Here is a 16,576-nt window from a genome sequence, read left to right as displayed (position 1 = left end):
TTTTTGTAGTGCAAAAATACTTTTTAATATTTATTACATACATAATAAGTTAATGATAGGTATAATAAAATATAATATCTAGGTGCACATATTTAAGTTAAAATAGTTATTTTTTAAAATTATTTATTAATGAAAATACTGTTTGTAATATTTCTTTACAGTCATTACTGTGAACAATGATTTCTAAATTGTCATTAATATCAATAATAAATTTAATTATGTTATCTCCAATGGTTTTCTCACTAGATTGAGCTTCTAAGCAATTTTTAGCCAAATTTGACAATAATGATTTTTCAGAACCAAATATACTATCAAGATCGAATAATTCTAAAAATGGAGATGATAATTCTTGAAAAGGAGGTGGATAAACCTAAAAATAAATAGTATTTAAATTATTAAAAATAATAAGCTTTCACATTTAAAATGTAATACTTACAGCAAATTGTAAGACAGGTAAAGTGTCATTGAACATAGGAGGAATGAGTTGTAGCTGATTGTGGGGTACATTTAATGTTTTATATGCTTCAACTGCATCTGGTAACATTGAGGTATTTAAGGAACACAATTTAGTATCTATAAGGGAATTTATATTGTCAGCTGAAAATAAAAAATGACCAGTATTGTTCAAACTTTCTTGAAGCTGTAGACAAGTACGAACACGAGATGATAACATTCCAATATCTGGCACCATTTTATAATCTGAAGTCTTGAACAAGGAAAATGACATGTATTATATTAGTAGAAAATTAAATGTTTTATCTTAACTTTAAGTCTTTATCTATATTTAATAAAATATTTATAATGTCAAAAACAAAGTGTTATGAATATATTATAATATGTATTTAGAATAATAGAGAATTTATGCAGATAGCCTTTATCTTATGGTGATTAAAATAAGGTTTCTTTTAGATTCTGAACGGAGTGATAAATGTTTTTTTTTGTCTGTGTACAGCATAACTAGTCGAAATAATGCTTCAATTTCAAACTTCGGGGGTGGTTTCCGATGGATAAGTGAATATCCTTAGTGCATTATAGAGGTAAAAAGTAAACATTTTCCAACAATTTTCAAAAAAATCGAGAAAAACAAAAAAAAATAACGGAAAAATGGGAATTTTTACGCAAAACCAGTTTTCGACCGAATCGATTTTTTTATATGGTTGTAATTCAAAAACTAAGTACTGTAAATACTTGAAATTTTCACCTAATGTTTATGTTAGTGTTATCTATATACAGTTAAATTTTCAAAAAATTTTGACTTTTTTTGAGTTATTTAGAGACCACTGAAATTTTCGATTTTTATGCGAATTTTTTCTTTTGAAATGTCGGTAAAAAAATGTTAGATGACCAAAAAAACTTGAAAATGTAATACAAGGTTCCTTATGAGTTGTTCTTATTGTAGCTAAAAAAAATTAAAAATCGTTAGTCATAATTTTTTTTTATAAGCGTTTATATTTCAAATTTTTACGAAATCTGTCGAAAACGCGAAAATTCACAAGTAATTTTGAAGTTGAAAAATCATAAAATTTTTTGTGTTCATAACTAAGGATTAAAATTATAACACTAAGTTTTCCATAAGTTTTCCTTCAAGTAGCTATAGAGAAAACTCATAACATCATTATAAGAAAAATTTTATGTGCGTTTGAATTTTAAATTTTTACGAAATCGCGTAACGATAACGATTTATCCTCAAATGATTTTAAATATTAGTTATTATTCAAAAAGTATAAGTCGTAGATACTTGAAAATTTTACCAGTTATTTAAATTGGCATTTTCACAAAATATTTTGAGTTTTTTAGAGCTATTTATAGACAATTGAAATTTTCAATTTTTCTGAAAATTTTTTTTTGAATTGTCGATAAAATTTTTTTGGTCCAATCAAAATACTTGAAAATTTTATACAAAGTGCCTCATATGTTATTCTTATAGTGATTAAAAAATTATAAGAATACATAGGCATAATTTTTTTTAATTAGCATTTGAAGTTAAAATTTTGACAAAAATTCGTCAAAATCATGAATATTTGCAAATTATTTTGTAGTTCAAAATTCATAAAATTGTTTGTATTTATATCTAACGTTAAATATTCTTGACTGACAAATCATCTCCGTTCAGAATCGTTTTTCGTATACAATGATACCTATCATTGTATTCAAATTTAACCTACCCTAGTCCGAGGTCCACCCCACCCCCCTAATGTACAGCAGAGCGGTACCCACTTGCCGACTTTTTTATTTTATTCTATACTTCAGAGATGGGCAACTCAAAGTAACTAGCGGGCCACTTTTAGTACTTTAAAATCTAGCGGGCCACAGAGCATAGGAGAAAGCAAAAAAAAAAGTCCTTCAAATTTACTAACATTTATTTTTTATCTTTATTTATTTATATTTACAATTATTATTTAATGTGATACTTGAGGATGAGGTTTTTCAATAGACAATTTAGTAAAATCCACTTCTATGTCTGCAGTTGAAAATTATATGAAGTAATTTGAAAATGTAGCGCGGGCCCCCAGTTGCCCATCCCTCCTATACTTAATTTATAACAAGTTAAAAACCCTAGAAAATATAAAATTATCAAACTTCTTTGTTTGCTATAATTTTTTTAAATTTTATTGGCTATTATTAAATGGAATAGTAATATAATATTCAACTAAGTTGATAGTACACATTTTATTTTAAATTAATTCAAATTGATAGTCAATAAAAATAAAAACTATACTGGAGATATAATTTATTATTTTGCAATATTGAAAAATGTATGTTTAACTGAAATAAAAATCATTGCAAGTAGAATAATTAGGTTAATTTTTTTTTATTTGATAATTTGATGCAAGTAATTCTTCTATGGGAGGATTATAAACAGGACAGCATATTAAAATAATTACTACAAATTAAATAAATTTAAATATAATAGCTCGATACATACCTCAGGATCATTAGCATCAACTTCATTTAAAGTTATATTATTTGTGATCAAGAAATCAAACAAAATTTCACGGATTTTATCATTTTCTTCCCAATTAATATATTTGTCTGTTAACAAATGACCAGAACCAATGACTGCTAGTTTTCCTTTTTTTACTAAAACAATATATTAATTTAATTATTACATTAACAAATATTACTTTCACTTTAATGAGATAATTATTAAATACAAACTAACTACATGAACATTATTTAATCTTAAAAAGTGCAAAGAGTGAATTTAATAAACACAAAATAATGCAATTTGTGTATTATTAAATATTTGTTTATTGTACCTTTGTTGGAATACTTTGAAGCAGAATAAAAAGCACAGAGTGGTCTATTAAGAGGATAAGCAACAGAACCACTAGTAAGAATAGGAGCAGCTGGCTTTGCAACATTTAAACTAGCACCATAGGGAAATACAAAACTTATACATCTGAAAATTATTTTTTATTTATTATTATTATGAAAAGCCTAGACAAAAAAAAATTAAAAACAAAAGAAGAAAATTGAATGGATATTTTTTGTCATTTATTAGTTGATAAATATAAAAGGTTACAAACAATAACATAGCCAATAAGTAAATAAAACATGAATAAACTATAGACTAGACAATTAAATTTCAAAATGTTAAATAGATTTTATTCAAGTAATTGCATTTAGAATTTATGAAGTAATTTGGAGTTCAATAAAATTACTTCATGGATAATTATAAATTTTAACCATAAAAAAGTTTATAACAATGTAGTCAATGTACTCATGAAAAAACACAATACCATGGAAAGTAGAATTTAGAATTGACAATGGTTTATCCTAGCCATAGAATTATATTAATATTATATTAATGTCTACAGTTAAGTGTCCGTAAATGATTAACCAGTGATTAGCATATTTTATTTCCACTAGAATACAGTTGTTAAGCGTTAACGGAAACTTAACCAGACATTGTAAAAACGGCCTAAACTTAGTTTTATTTACATTAGTCATATAGACACTAGACAGTGAGTGTTCCAGTTATCATACAATTTAAAGGTCCTCGCCAGAAAACTAGGTTGAGACTCTACTAGTTGAACTCTATCATTTATATTATGTAAGAAAGTAGCTTACTTTCTTTTGTACTTCACAGTATAGATATAGAATTTAATTTAATTTAATTTATTCTATGGTATTAATTTTAAGTCTTTTATATGATTATATTACAAAATTGTATTATATATTGCTTTATGATAATATTATAGGTAATATATAATAATTATTCACTTGATCCAGTCATCTATAGTATTAATAAAAATAAAAATAAAAGTTTTTCCATAATTATTTTGATGATTCAAACGGGATAATCTTTAAGAGGATGTTATACCTGCATGTGTATCTTTTGTGTGTCTTACTAATGTACATCATAACAAATATATGTTCAGCAGAACACATTTTGTGATGTTAGCTTTAATATTAGAGTAAAATTACCTATCATCAAAATATGTATAGATAAGAATATTATCTAAACGATGTCATATGTTTTTATTGATATTATTGTTTTAAAGTGTGTCATAGCTTTTTTTTTTTTTTTGCATTACCTTTCGCATTACTTCCTCCCGGAAAGTGTGTTATAGCTATGTAAAAATATTACAACTTTAAAATGATATTATCAATAAAAGCGTATGACATTGTCTACAATCTAGATAATATTTATACCTTTAAATTTGATGATAGGTAAATTTACTTTAATATTAAAGTTAACATAAAAAAATGTGTTCCGCTGAATGCAAATTTGTTATGATGCACGTTAGTAAGACAGAGGCAACACATGCGGATATAACGTTCTCTTAAAGATTATCCCGTATGAATCATCATAATGATGGAAAAACTTTTATTTCATTAAATATTAATATATACACACTAAAATTTACTTGTCAGCTTACTTTGATGTGCTTTCATTTTCTCGATCCAAATATTTGGCAACTGCTTCATTAACAACACCATCTTTAACTAGACATTCCTTAGGATGGAAATATAAATAATAATGTGTGCGTAATACATAATCTAAAAATAAATAAAATAAAATAGTTATTTATAGTAGTTAGTAAGAATGTAAGATACTAAGATACAGAATCAATTAATTAAAGAACACAATAAATTTGTTTGAAGTATTTGAAGTTCAATTTTTCACAAATTTAGAAAAATTATTAAAATGATTAAATTTTATAACTAAGGCTTAAAAAATGTAATATAATATTTCTTGTAAATAGTTCTTATTAACACCTAAAAATCTAAAAAAAAAATTTTAAAGTATAATTTTTTTAGACATTTTAGGTTCAAATTCTGATGAGAATAAATATTTATCCTGAAAATAACAATTTCAGTTATTTTATTTTAATTCAAAAATATTAGACCTAACATGATTTTAAAATAGGCATATTATTACATTTATCTATTTATGTTGACATTTTAAAGATATTTAGATTAATTTTAAGCTTTTACCAATTTATAATTTATAATGTATTAGGTACTAATTATTAAATAATTAGATGAATTATATTAGTACTTAATATGAACACCATAAATGATAAAATATAATCAGAAATATAGGCTGATAGAGATAAACCATCAGAATTGTTTTCGACGTAATAATTTATTACTAAATTTAAATTATATGTTACATACCCATTACAGTAACCAACTCAATGACAAAGTACTTTAGACTTTTATTTTACAATAGAGTGATTACCTATTTTTTTTATAATTATAAATATTCTTACCACTATTAACCATTATACCAAATTCTTCTAATAAATAATTTATATTTGTATGTAGTTCTTTTTCACCACCTTCGGAAAACATAACTAATACAGATCCTCCAAGATCAATATATTTATGAAGGCAATTAAATTCTGCTTCAGAAAACATGGCACGTGGCCCTCCAAATACAACTAACTGTACACCATTTAAGACATCCACTGTGATCTCATGTTTATTTCTACAAATTGTTTTTTAAACATAAGAAGATAAACAATTGTATTTAATTTGATATTTCAGTGACTTACGTAGCAATTGTGTATGATCGTTGCAGTTTCCTTCTTAAAATTTTCAAATTATCATTGATATCAAACATTTCATTTTTAGCCATATCGAATAATATAATATTACTATTACTATCTGCCATATTCATAATTTCTGTGGTCATTCCTAAATAAAAATGAATTAATTATTTAGGTACTTCATTACTATTTTTATTGTTACATCAATTCGATATCAAAAAATGAATATCAATTAATGAAAATTCGGTATCTAATAGCTAAGATAAGAATAAAAACAACGATGAGTGAGTTAATAGACTCAACTGAGTGCGATTGCAGAGTGCATAGAAAAGTAAATAAATCTGACCTGGCAGAATGGCTTGAGTAGGTAGTGAGTACTAAAAATACTGTAGATAATTTACAGTATTTGGTATTATTAACTTGACGACTTGAGTGGCCGAGTAATCGGGTAACCTGGAAGTAAACAGTTGAGTACTGAGAACAGTAAAAAGTTCTCACCGAGAATTGAGAAAGCAAGAACTTTACTGAGAAATGAGAATACCACAGACATACAATATTATGTTATGCTTATGTTAACACTATACAAAATACAATATACTATTATTTATTATAATGTCCGTAGTCTAGTAGAGAACTGGAGCACGATTAAGTTGATTAATTAACTTAACTTTTAATCATGAACTGGAGAATATAATAAAAAAAAATTTATATCAGTATCATGAGAAAAATGCTTAAATCGTTCGACTTGGAATAAACAATAAACCACGTTATCATTGATCGTTGAATACTTAGATCATATTATACTAATATAATATAGTAGGTATACTATTTTTTTTTATAGTATATGATCTAAATTCTAAGGTTGAATAATTCTATTATTTTACCCACGGGGCACGGCTTAGATCATATACTATAGTATATGATCTAAGGGGCACGGCAGAGCCCAACTTAGGGGGGGGGCTAGGGGGGCTGCAGCCCCGGGCCCCGATATTATTTGGGGCCCCGGGCTCCTGTTAATATTTAATTATTAAAGTGGCATTTTGAAATAATTGTATGATATTACTGGTTAGTGGTTACGTAGTTTCGTTAGTCGCGTATCGTAATGGAATTTATGATTATTCTCTAATCGATAAAATAAGCTATTAAGTTTTAAGATAAAGTTGGACCAAAAATTTGGTGAATTAAAATCTAGAAAAAAACCATTGTCTTAAATTATTTAACAAATTATTTCTTTAATTATTATTTATTTTTTATTTTAATTTTTTTATTATTTACATTGACTATGTTGAAAAATGCATTGCCACTTTGACTTTGTATACAATGTATAATGTATATGATGTATATAAGTAAACATTTGTTTGAATTAAAAACTGTACTAAAACTTCTTTATTTTTATATTTATATTTTTAATTGCATCGTTTTATTTATATTAATAGTCATTAAATAATTTTTTGTAGCTTTATTATGGTGTAATTGATTTTTAATCTTATATAAAATAAATTGAATATAACAAATCTATATATAACATAAAGACTGCATTTATAATTTAAGTTGATAATTTAGAATTTAGATAATAATTAATTTTGGGGCCCCATTAGAAAATTTGACCCGGGCCCCAAAATTCCTAAGTTGGGCTCTGGGGCACGGACACGGGTCACGGACTTAGTCCGTGATTTCCACGAATGGATCTTCGCAGGAAAAAATGTTTGTGTCCATATACCTAATAATATAATATTGTCTATATTTGGCCCCTTTTCTGCAGCCAATATATTGTGATAACATTGATAAAACGATAACATAACATATTCATTATAATTTATTATAAATAATATATTTTATTATAATTACATTTAAATATTTAATGGTATGTATTATTTAATATTTATTAATAAATTATATAAATTCACATAATGTACGATTCATTAATTCACTTATAATATAGGAACAATTCGACAATAATATAAAAAAATTCATTGTTTATTAACACTGTAAGAGTGATCGTCAGATGAATGAACATTTAAAACATCGCATGTATTATTTAGTAATGATTTTCTTATTATATTACCTTCACTCGAAGACAATTGAGGGAATTTATGTTTATTGTTTTTATTTTTAGTGAAGAAACGTGGTTGCTTTTCAATATTTTTTTTTATGTTTACTGTATTTTTATCTGTTGGTATAGGTTTTGATTCATTTGTAAGTAATTCAATAATTTAATTGCAATGTTTTAAAATATGTTTTTGGTTTTCTTCATTTAAAGCCCCAGCTTGATTGTGCATACCAATTATAATTTCCATTTTTGTATTTATTTCATCAGTTAAAGATGTTGATGAACATATGCCAGCAGTGCTTCCAAGTATAATATTTTCATCAATAACTGGTAAGGATATTACATCACTTTCATGTTTGGTATTCATGGCAATATTAAATTTGACAATGGCATGTATATGTTTACAGATATTAAAATATAAAACATTATCTATGCATGAGCATTTAAATGTATGGACACAGGTATTACAAGAATCACAATGTAAAATACAATTATCACAAATAACATTACATTTTTCAATTATATATTCAAAATTCAATTCAGTTTCAGAAGTAATTATCCATCTATTTGGTTCAGTTTCAGTAATCATGTTTGATGAAATATTTACACTTTTATTATGACTAGATATAATTTTAAGTAATTTGGATGACTTTTTCTGTTTCGTAATTTTGATGACCCTTTCAAAGAATTTGTCACTAACTAGTAGCAATAGTGCATTTATTGACGAATCCAGTCTTCTGCATTGCTTACCTTCTAAATAACAATATTTTAAATTTTTATGAAGAGCTCCTAAATACATGTTAGTGTTTATACCAACATATTTTCGATTAAAAAATGCCCATTTTTCAACCATTGAACAATATGTTGTAACAAAATAATTACCAAAATCAGCAGTGTCTAGATCATTTTGAAGGTAATTTAATATTTTTAATAATTCAGTATTAAATGCATTTTCATCAGTTTCATACATTAAAGATTTTAATGTTTTAAAAACTATAGCTTTTTTTTTCATGACAATGTATTTTAGATAGGTTTTTGTTCCAACTTCTGAGTACATGCCATGTACATAAAAGTTGTTTCGAAACTGGACCCATAACAGAGCACCATAAATTGTGAAATGCTGGTTCATCATCGGACATAAATACATATGATTTAATAATACCAACTAATGTTTTTACAGTTTTGAAAAATAATGTATATGTAGCAGTATCAGATTTATTGCTCAAACAAAACGCCACTGGAATCCCATTACCATATTCGTCAACAACAAGTAATGTGTACAGCTGGAAACTGTAACTGTTCAAACCATGAGTCCCATCAACACAAATTTTGTCATTTCCAAATTTGACCAGCATTTCAGCTTGGAAATTAGTCATAATAATGATGCAAAAATCATCTTTTCCCAAATGTGTTGCAATATTATCCTGCCCTTGGTGTTTAAAATACAAAATTGGATTATTACTACCTTTTGCTAACTGTTCGGCCCATAATTTAACACTCATAAAATCATTTTCATGTCTCTTTGTAAAACATTTGTTAATATTGTAGTCCCTTTTGATGTTGTGTAAATCTCGTTTTTCTATTAAATGTAAACATTGTAAACGCTTCAATGCTGTTCCTTCCACACAATGTCGAACATCATTTAATACTTTTTCAATTGGAACGCTCGTAGATAACTTACCTATTGAAGAGTATTATCATTGAGTAAAAATGGTTCAATAGTATAATACCTACTATTTTTTTTTTAAATAAAATAATATAGCTACCTGCCAATTGTGCTCTATCAGCTGTAGTTAACCTTAATTTGCCAATTTCATTATGGTGCCATAAATGAGTGCTGCTGTATTCCACTATTAATTGATTGTCCTTGTGTACTTTAATATATGATGGACATATTTTTCCTATTTTTACTGATCCCCCATTTTTAAGCTTCTTTTACCCTAATTCAAATTAATATGCTTATTTAAATATTAATTTCTTATTAATTTACTTACTTTGCCAGAAATCGTTGAATAAAATGATCTATGACAGTAATAGTATGAATATTCTATATTATTAATTTTTTTTTTTGACGTTCTTGTTAAGTATTTCACTGGTCTGAGGAGGCACAATGAGACACACGCATTGACCGATTATGACTGCTTTATTAATATATCAACGCACGACGGCGGAGCACATAATTGTTATCAATATATATATATATATATAAATACAGGTAACTAACAATAACATCATATAATGTTCACCGATAGTGCGTTGTACAATGTAAATACATAACAGTTCTCTTTACAAATTGACATTTATGTTTTTCTTCAATTTCATACATCCATTTCTCAAATTCTAATAGTATAAATAATGTAAAAATATTGTAAAATAATTGTTTTTTTTGACAGTAATTGGTAGTGTAAGAAGTTTAAATTTTGTTAAAATTATTTATTAATTATTAAATATTTAATCATATATAATTTACTGTAAACGTTATTATTACCTTCAAATCATAAGCGTAGGGTGGTAAAATTTGTTGGGGGGGCTTTAGGCCTTCCCGGGGCGGAAATTAACGAGTTTTTGGGAAACTATGATTTAAACTGGGGTGGGGGGGCTAAGCCCCCCGCTAACTACGCCTATGCTTCAAATATTTCAAAGTTCAATGTTTCATTAATAATACCCACCATATGTGTTATATTTAAGTGTAACTGGTAAGTTTTAAATGTACTAAATGTTTTATTACGTTCTTTGAAAGAGCAAATAAGTTTGTTCTTCAAGGTGTTATTTTGCATTTAATGTCTTAAATGTTTTATGAGATCTAATTTTTTTGAAAATGATGTATTACACTTATCACAAATATATGCCTTTTTTCTTCTTTTTCGTGTTTAGTCCTTATGTGTTTATAAAAACCTAATCTCGAATTATATTGCAATCCACAAGTAGTACACGTAAACATAATTAAACACAGTTGGGAAAAAAAGCAGAAAATGGTTAAAGTCACAACAAACTGAATAAACAGAATGAAATTATATTGCTGTTTATTGCAAATCAAATTAAATTTTATAATAATCAAAATTAAACGTAAGACCCTGGATATTATACTATTCATAGGACTATCTGCTAGCTTTATATAGAATAGCAGAAAGGTATAAAGCCAAAAGCAATAAAAAAGATAACTTTTTTATTACTTTCATATTTGTCCAATTGTCCATACTTCAAAGCTCAAAATGCCATTTTATTAAACGAGAGTCAATTAATTGTAAGACAGATATCTTCATTTATGGCACCAAATTAAATTGGAAAATTTAGGCTTAGGTACTACCTACAGCTGATAATATATTTGCAGGTAGTTATATTATTTTATTTTATCCAGCGCAACGGTAGTGGCTCGAAGCTAAGTAAAAAAAAAAGCGAAGCGGTCACTACCGTAGTATATTACACGAGCCAGAGTTTGCCCATTGAATGTGTGTAAATTTGCCCGTTTTCTTTAGCCAGGGCTACAGACCTAATGAATGAACGGATTGGTTTGTTTGTGGTATCAATAGATCGGGCATGATTTGTAGATTATACCTTTGTCATTTTCGAAAAAATTGGTTGAATAATAACGAATATATTAGCAAAAAAGTCAAGTATTTTTTAAGCAAAAAGATATTGTGCTCGACCGTTTTTAGTTATTACGTTTCACGCAGCAGCGCACGAGACCGTATTACCCCCTCTATTCCGTATACGTTTTCGTCGCGGTCGTACACTGGGCAGTGGTTGTGACTTGCGGTTCCTGCCGTTGCCCGGCGCCCGCGTCTTCACTTATCGTATTATTCGTATTCGTTAAATTAAATATTAAGTAATTAAGTATATTAAATAAAAAAAACATAACAATAAAATAAATGAATAAAAATATAAAACATTACATATTACATGCCATTACATAAAAATATGTTATAAAAAAACTACTGATATCCCAACAAAAACACTTCGTCGAACTCCGTGTAAAAAATTGCTAAGTAAAAAAAAACTAGTCATCTATAAGACTTCAGCATTATAAACATGTGATATCATAAATAAATGCTAAGTTAACTTAAATTTAAAATAAAATAGTTATTTATAATACTTAAACATTATAAAGATGTGATATCAAGAATAAATGCTAAGTAAATTAAATTTTAAATAAATTGATTCTATCTCAATCATTTATTTACTTGGCTAGAATTTATTTTCTTTATAAATTAATAATCAAGACTTTTTTATAAAACAAATTTAATAAAATTTGTCATGAAAATTTGTTAAATAGTCCAGTTATGAATAGACATGTTTATTTGTCGAAATATATAAATTCTAGCCAAGTAAATAAATGATTGAGATAGAATCAATTTATTTAAAATTTAATTTACTTAGCATTTATTCTTGATATCACATCTTTATAATGTTTAAGTATTATAAATAACTATTTTATTTTAAATTTAAGTTAACTTAGCATTTATTTATGATATCACATGTTTATAATGCTGAAGTCTTATAGATGACTAGTTTTTTTTTACTTAGCAATTTTTTACACGGAGTTCGACGAAGTGTTTTTGTTGGGATATAATACTATAGTACCATCTATACTAGTTCCTATTCAAAAGGTATTAAATTATGTTCAAGATTCCCAACTTTGGAATGTTTACATTATAAGTGTTAAACTATGGGCTTAACAATAAGTAAAAAGTATTAATAATCTAGTTTTGTATTTTAACACGAAGGGCAACTGGGTAAGATAATGTTGGATAATTTTGATGTTCAGAGGATTTTTGAGGATCAATAAAATTTAAAATAAAAAATGTATTATTTTATTTTAATTTTCTTAAGGGCAGTATATTTTAATTTGACTAGTAAGGCAATATAGCTTAACGCGACACTGTCCATGTTTTAAACCTTAAACAGTTTCAGTATAAGAGGATGTCAGCACACTATTTGTTTTCTCTCTCTGGCCTTCTCATTCATAATTATGATTTCTATGCTTTTAAGTAATCTTAGAGTAAAATAATGTTGTAAATTTCAATGATGTTTAGATTATTTTGAGATAATATTAAGACAAATCGATAAGTCATTTTTTACTCTAAGATGACTTAAATTACAGGGACTGGAACCGTACCGAAAAGAACCGGTTTTGGAACCGGAACCCTTTGAATATTGGGAACCGAAACCTCACCGAAACCCTAATTTCGATAAAATTAAAAACCCGAACCTCACCGGAACCCTTATTTAAATTATTTTAAAAATCGTAACTTTACCGGTACCGATACTTTTTTGTAAAGGTTCTTAAGATTAATTTCGGTTTTGTAATAATTCCATTATTTTTATTTTTCATTAATAAATAATAAGAATTATGAACTAAGCAAATACCTACGTAGATATATTATGATTATTATTATTATTACGATGATTAATAATATTCAAAAATAATCATTGAAGTATTTATACAGAATTCAGATGTCTGAGACGTAAAGTATAAATATTTTTATGTAACAACTGATAATGTAAATAGAAATTTCCAACAAAAATAAGTTATTATGTATTACCTACTCAATAATCTCAATATACACAAATAAGTCTTCCAGACTTCTAGTTACCACAATAATAAGAAATTCACAAAATATAATTATAAATAACTAGGCATATTATGATTGTGGATAATATTTATATCGTTATCTAACGTACAGCATGCCTAAAAGCGGTAAATATGTTTTTGTCAATACTCATTATAGTGTCTTAGTTTTTACTGTTTAGTACCCTATAATATGTGGTAATAATAAAAAGAAAATTGGTGATATTTTAAATTTTGAACACTGAATCCTAATGTAATAGTTGGTAATTACTAATTAGTAAGTGATACATTGCAATAAAATTATAAACTAGGTAAAAAAATTTTAAAATAAAAATAAAACAAAAATGGTTATGCTAATTAAGTGATAGTGGTGAGTATTTTTTTTTACTTATTTAGTCTTCTTCTTAGTTCTAAGCATTTGGTAGGATGTCAGGGTGAGGTTATTTACCTGTCATAATTGTTAACAATTGAGTGTTGAAACTGAAACTACTTATATATGAAATGGAACTAAATTTTTCTAAGTATAAAACCTAAACATGAAACGTAATTTTAATTTTATAAGAACCGAAACCTAAATATAAAAACCTAAAAGGAACCGAAACCGAAATTATGTTTTTTTTTTAAACCGAAAAGAAACCGAAACCGAAATTTTAGTTTTACTAGGAACCTCAACGGAACCGGAACTGTAAAAATCATCAAGGTTCCAGTCCCTGCAGTCATAGAAAAAATGATTCTGCGTAAATGCGTTTGTTGTGTTTAAAAGATTGTCAGATTGTATAATATTATAACGAACAATTTTTTTTTATCAATTATCAATGATTTGAATAATGTTTCTATCAATCTAATAGTTTTATAGACACTATCCGAAGCCAGTTTAAGACCGCCTCATTGTTTTACAAATGTAAACTTCTTAATTGATTTATTATCATCTCCTTCTTTGCAGTATGAATAATCGTTAACACTTGCAGTATGTAGAATAGCTCGAATATAAGATTCACACTTCAAATTCTGTAAAAGTATTTTTACTACAAATCCATTGATGTAACCTGTCATTGTCTTTAAAGAATACGAGTATTCTATATTATTTTTCATTTTTTTTTCTAGGTATTGAATATTGTGACTATACATTGGTTGTTTCAATCCTCTTGCAAATGGATTTCTAGAGTTCAAAAAATCAAATATTTCATCCATAATACGTGTTGTAGTATTGTTTAATGAATAAAATAAAACACTAAAATAATTAGGTAACTGTTTGACGAAAGTTTATTAACAGAATATGTGTTACGACCGTGTCGTGTAATAATAAATAATAATAAGTGAGCGGTGTGGTCGTTGCTGATGCGCACTTGACACACACATATACAAATGTGTTTGAGGAACAGTGGTACCATAATAATACGGATAAATTTAATTGTTGCTTCACACATCTCAAATCCTATTGAAGTTTTAGAGAGTAGAGAGATATGCAAGAGCATCTGCAACGGAACTGCTAAATATTTGTACAGCAAGTTTTACTTTCATTGAATTTCCTTTCCAATTTATATGGAATGAACACATTAAAAATCATTCTGTCTAATGATGTTATACAAAATAAATAATATATTTTTTTTAAAAAAAAAGTTAGTCCTAGCCCGGGCTAGGTTAGGTTAGGTTTTTGTTTTTGTGTCGATGTACAGTATAATTCATCGAAGTAATGGTTCAATTTTAAACTTCGGGAGTGGTTTCCAATGTCAAAGTGAATATCCTTAGTACATTATAGAGGAGGTTAACAGTAAAAATTTTCGAACAATTTTCAAAAAAATCGGGAAATAAAAAAAAAAAAGCGGCAAGTGGGTACCGTTATGCAGTACATTAGGGGGTGGGGTAGACCTCGGACTAGGGTAGGTTAAATTTGAATGCAATGATAGGTATCATTGCATACGAAAAACGATTCTGAACGAAGATGATTTGTCAGCCTAGGATATAATTTCCAGTGGTTGGTGAAAAAGGTGGTTTATGTTTTAATGGCCTGAATACACCAAAATTTAAGTTCTTTTATAATTATTGTAAGCTAAACTTATGAAAAATCTTGTATTTAATTTTCAACTCTTAGCTACCTATACAAACATTTTTATGAATAATACCTACAAAATAATTTGCAAACATTCATAATTTTGACGAATTTTCGTCAAAATTTGAACTTCAAATGCTAATAAAAAAAAAATTGTGCCTATGTATTCTTATAATTTTTTAATCACTATAAGAATAACATATGAAGAACTTTGTATACAATTTTCAAGTATTTTGATAGGGCCAAAAAAATTTTATCGACACTTCAAAAAAAATTTTTCAGAAAAATTGAAAATTTCAGTTGTCTATAAATAGCTCAAAAAAACTCAAAATATTTTAAAAATTAAATCATGTAAAGAAAATGCCAATCTTAATAACTGGTAAAATTTTCAAGTATCTACGACTTATACTTTTTGAATTATAACAAATATCAAAAATCGTTTGAGGCTAAACCGTTATTTAACGCGGTTTTGTAAAAATTTAAATTTCAAGCACTCATAAAAATTTTTTGTCTGAATCCGGTGGAGTTTTTTTTACAGATATTTGAAGAAAAATTTATGGAGAACCTTGTACCAAATTTTCAAAACTTAGTTATAAAAGAAAAAAATTTTATGATTTTTCAACTTCAAAATTACTTGCAAATTTTCGCGTTTTCGACAGATTTCGTAAAAATTTGAATTATAAACTCTTATAAAAAAAAATTGTGACTAATGATTTTTAATTTTTTTTAGCTACAATAAAAACAACTCATAAGGAACCTTGTATTAAATTTTCAAAACTTTTTGGTCATCCAAAAATTTTTTATCGACACTTTAAAAAAAATTTCTCAAAAAAATCGAAAATTATTTGGTCTATAAATAACTCAAAAAAAGTCAAAAGTTTTTGAAAATTTATCTACATACAGAT

The 16,576-nt window shown here is 26.5% G+C and overlaps 2 protein-coding genes across 2 annotated transcripts; both read right to left on the bottom strand.

Annotated features, from left to right (window-relative positions):
* Position 1: 1 nt before the first annotated feature.
* On the bottom strand, positions 2–6,693 carry LOC114124055 (intraflagellar transport protein 52 homolog). The gene is made up of 8 exons (XM_027987219.2): positions 6,349–6,693; positions 6,009–6,150; positions 5,724–5,941; positions 4,887–5,007; positions 3,261–3,403; positions 2,927–3,081; positions 437–706; positions 2–370 (listed from the first exon to the last, which is right to left on the bottom strand). The coding sequence occupies exons 2-8, from the start codon at positions 6,146–6,148 to the stop codon at positions 107–109; spliced, it is 1,311 nt and encodes a 436-aa protein (XP_027843020.2). The 5' UTR covers positions 6,149–6,150; positions 6,349–6,693; the 3' UTR covers positions 2–106.
* A 1,446-nt stretch (positions 6,694–8,139) lies between these two features.
* On the bottom strand, positions 8,140–9,986 carry LOC126550243 (uncharacterized). Its single transcript, XM_050201415.1, has 2 exons — positions 9,819–9,986; positions 8,140–9,733 (listed from the first exon to the last, which is right to left on the bottom strand). Exon 2 carries the CDS (start codon positions 9,552–9,554, stop codon positions 9,039–9,041), a length of 516 nt encoding a protein of 171 aa, XP_050057372.1. The 5' UTR covers positions 9,555–9,733; positions 9,819–9,986; the 3' UTR covers positions 8,140–9,038.
* Positions 9,987–16,576: the final 6,590 nt, after the last annotated feature.

Source organism: Aphis gossypii, chromosome 2 (assembly GCF_020184175.1).
Source record: "Aphis gossypii isolate Hap1 chromosome 2, ASM2018417v2, whole genome shotgun sequence".
Lineage (NCBI taxonomy): Eukaryota > Metazoa > Arthropoda > Insecta > Hemiptera > Aphididae > Aphis > Aphis gossypii.
The sequence above is the reverse complement of the archived record's forward strand: the minus strand, read 5'-3'. Positions and strand labels throughout refer to the sequence as shown.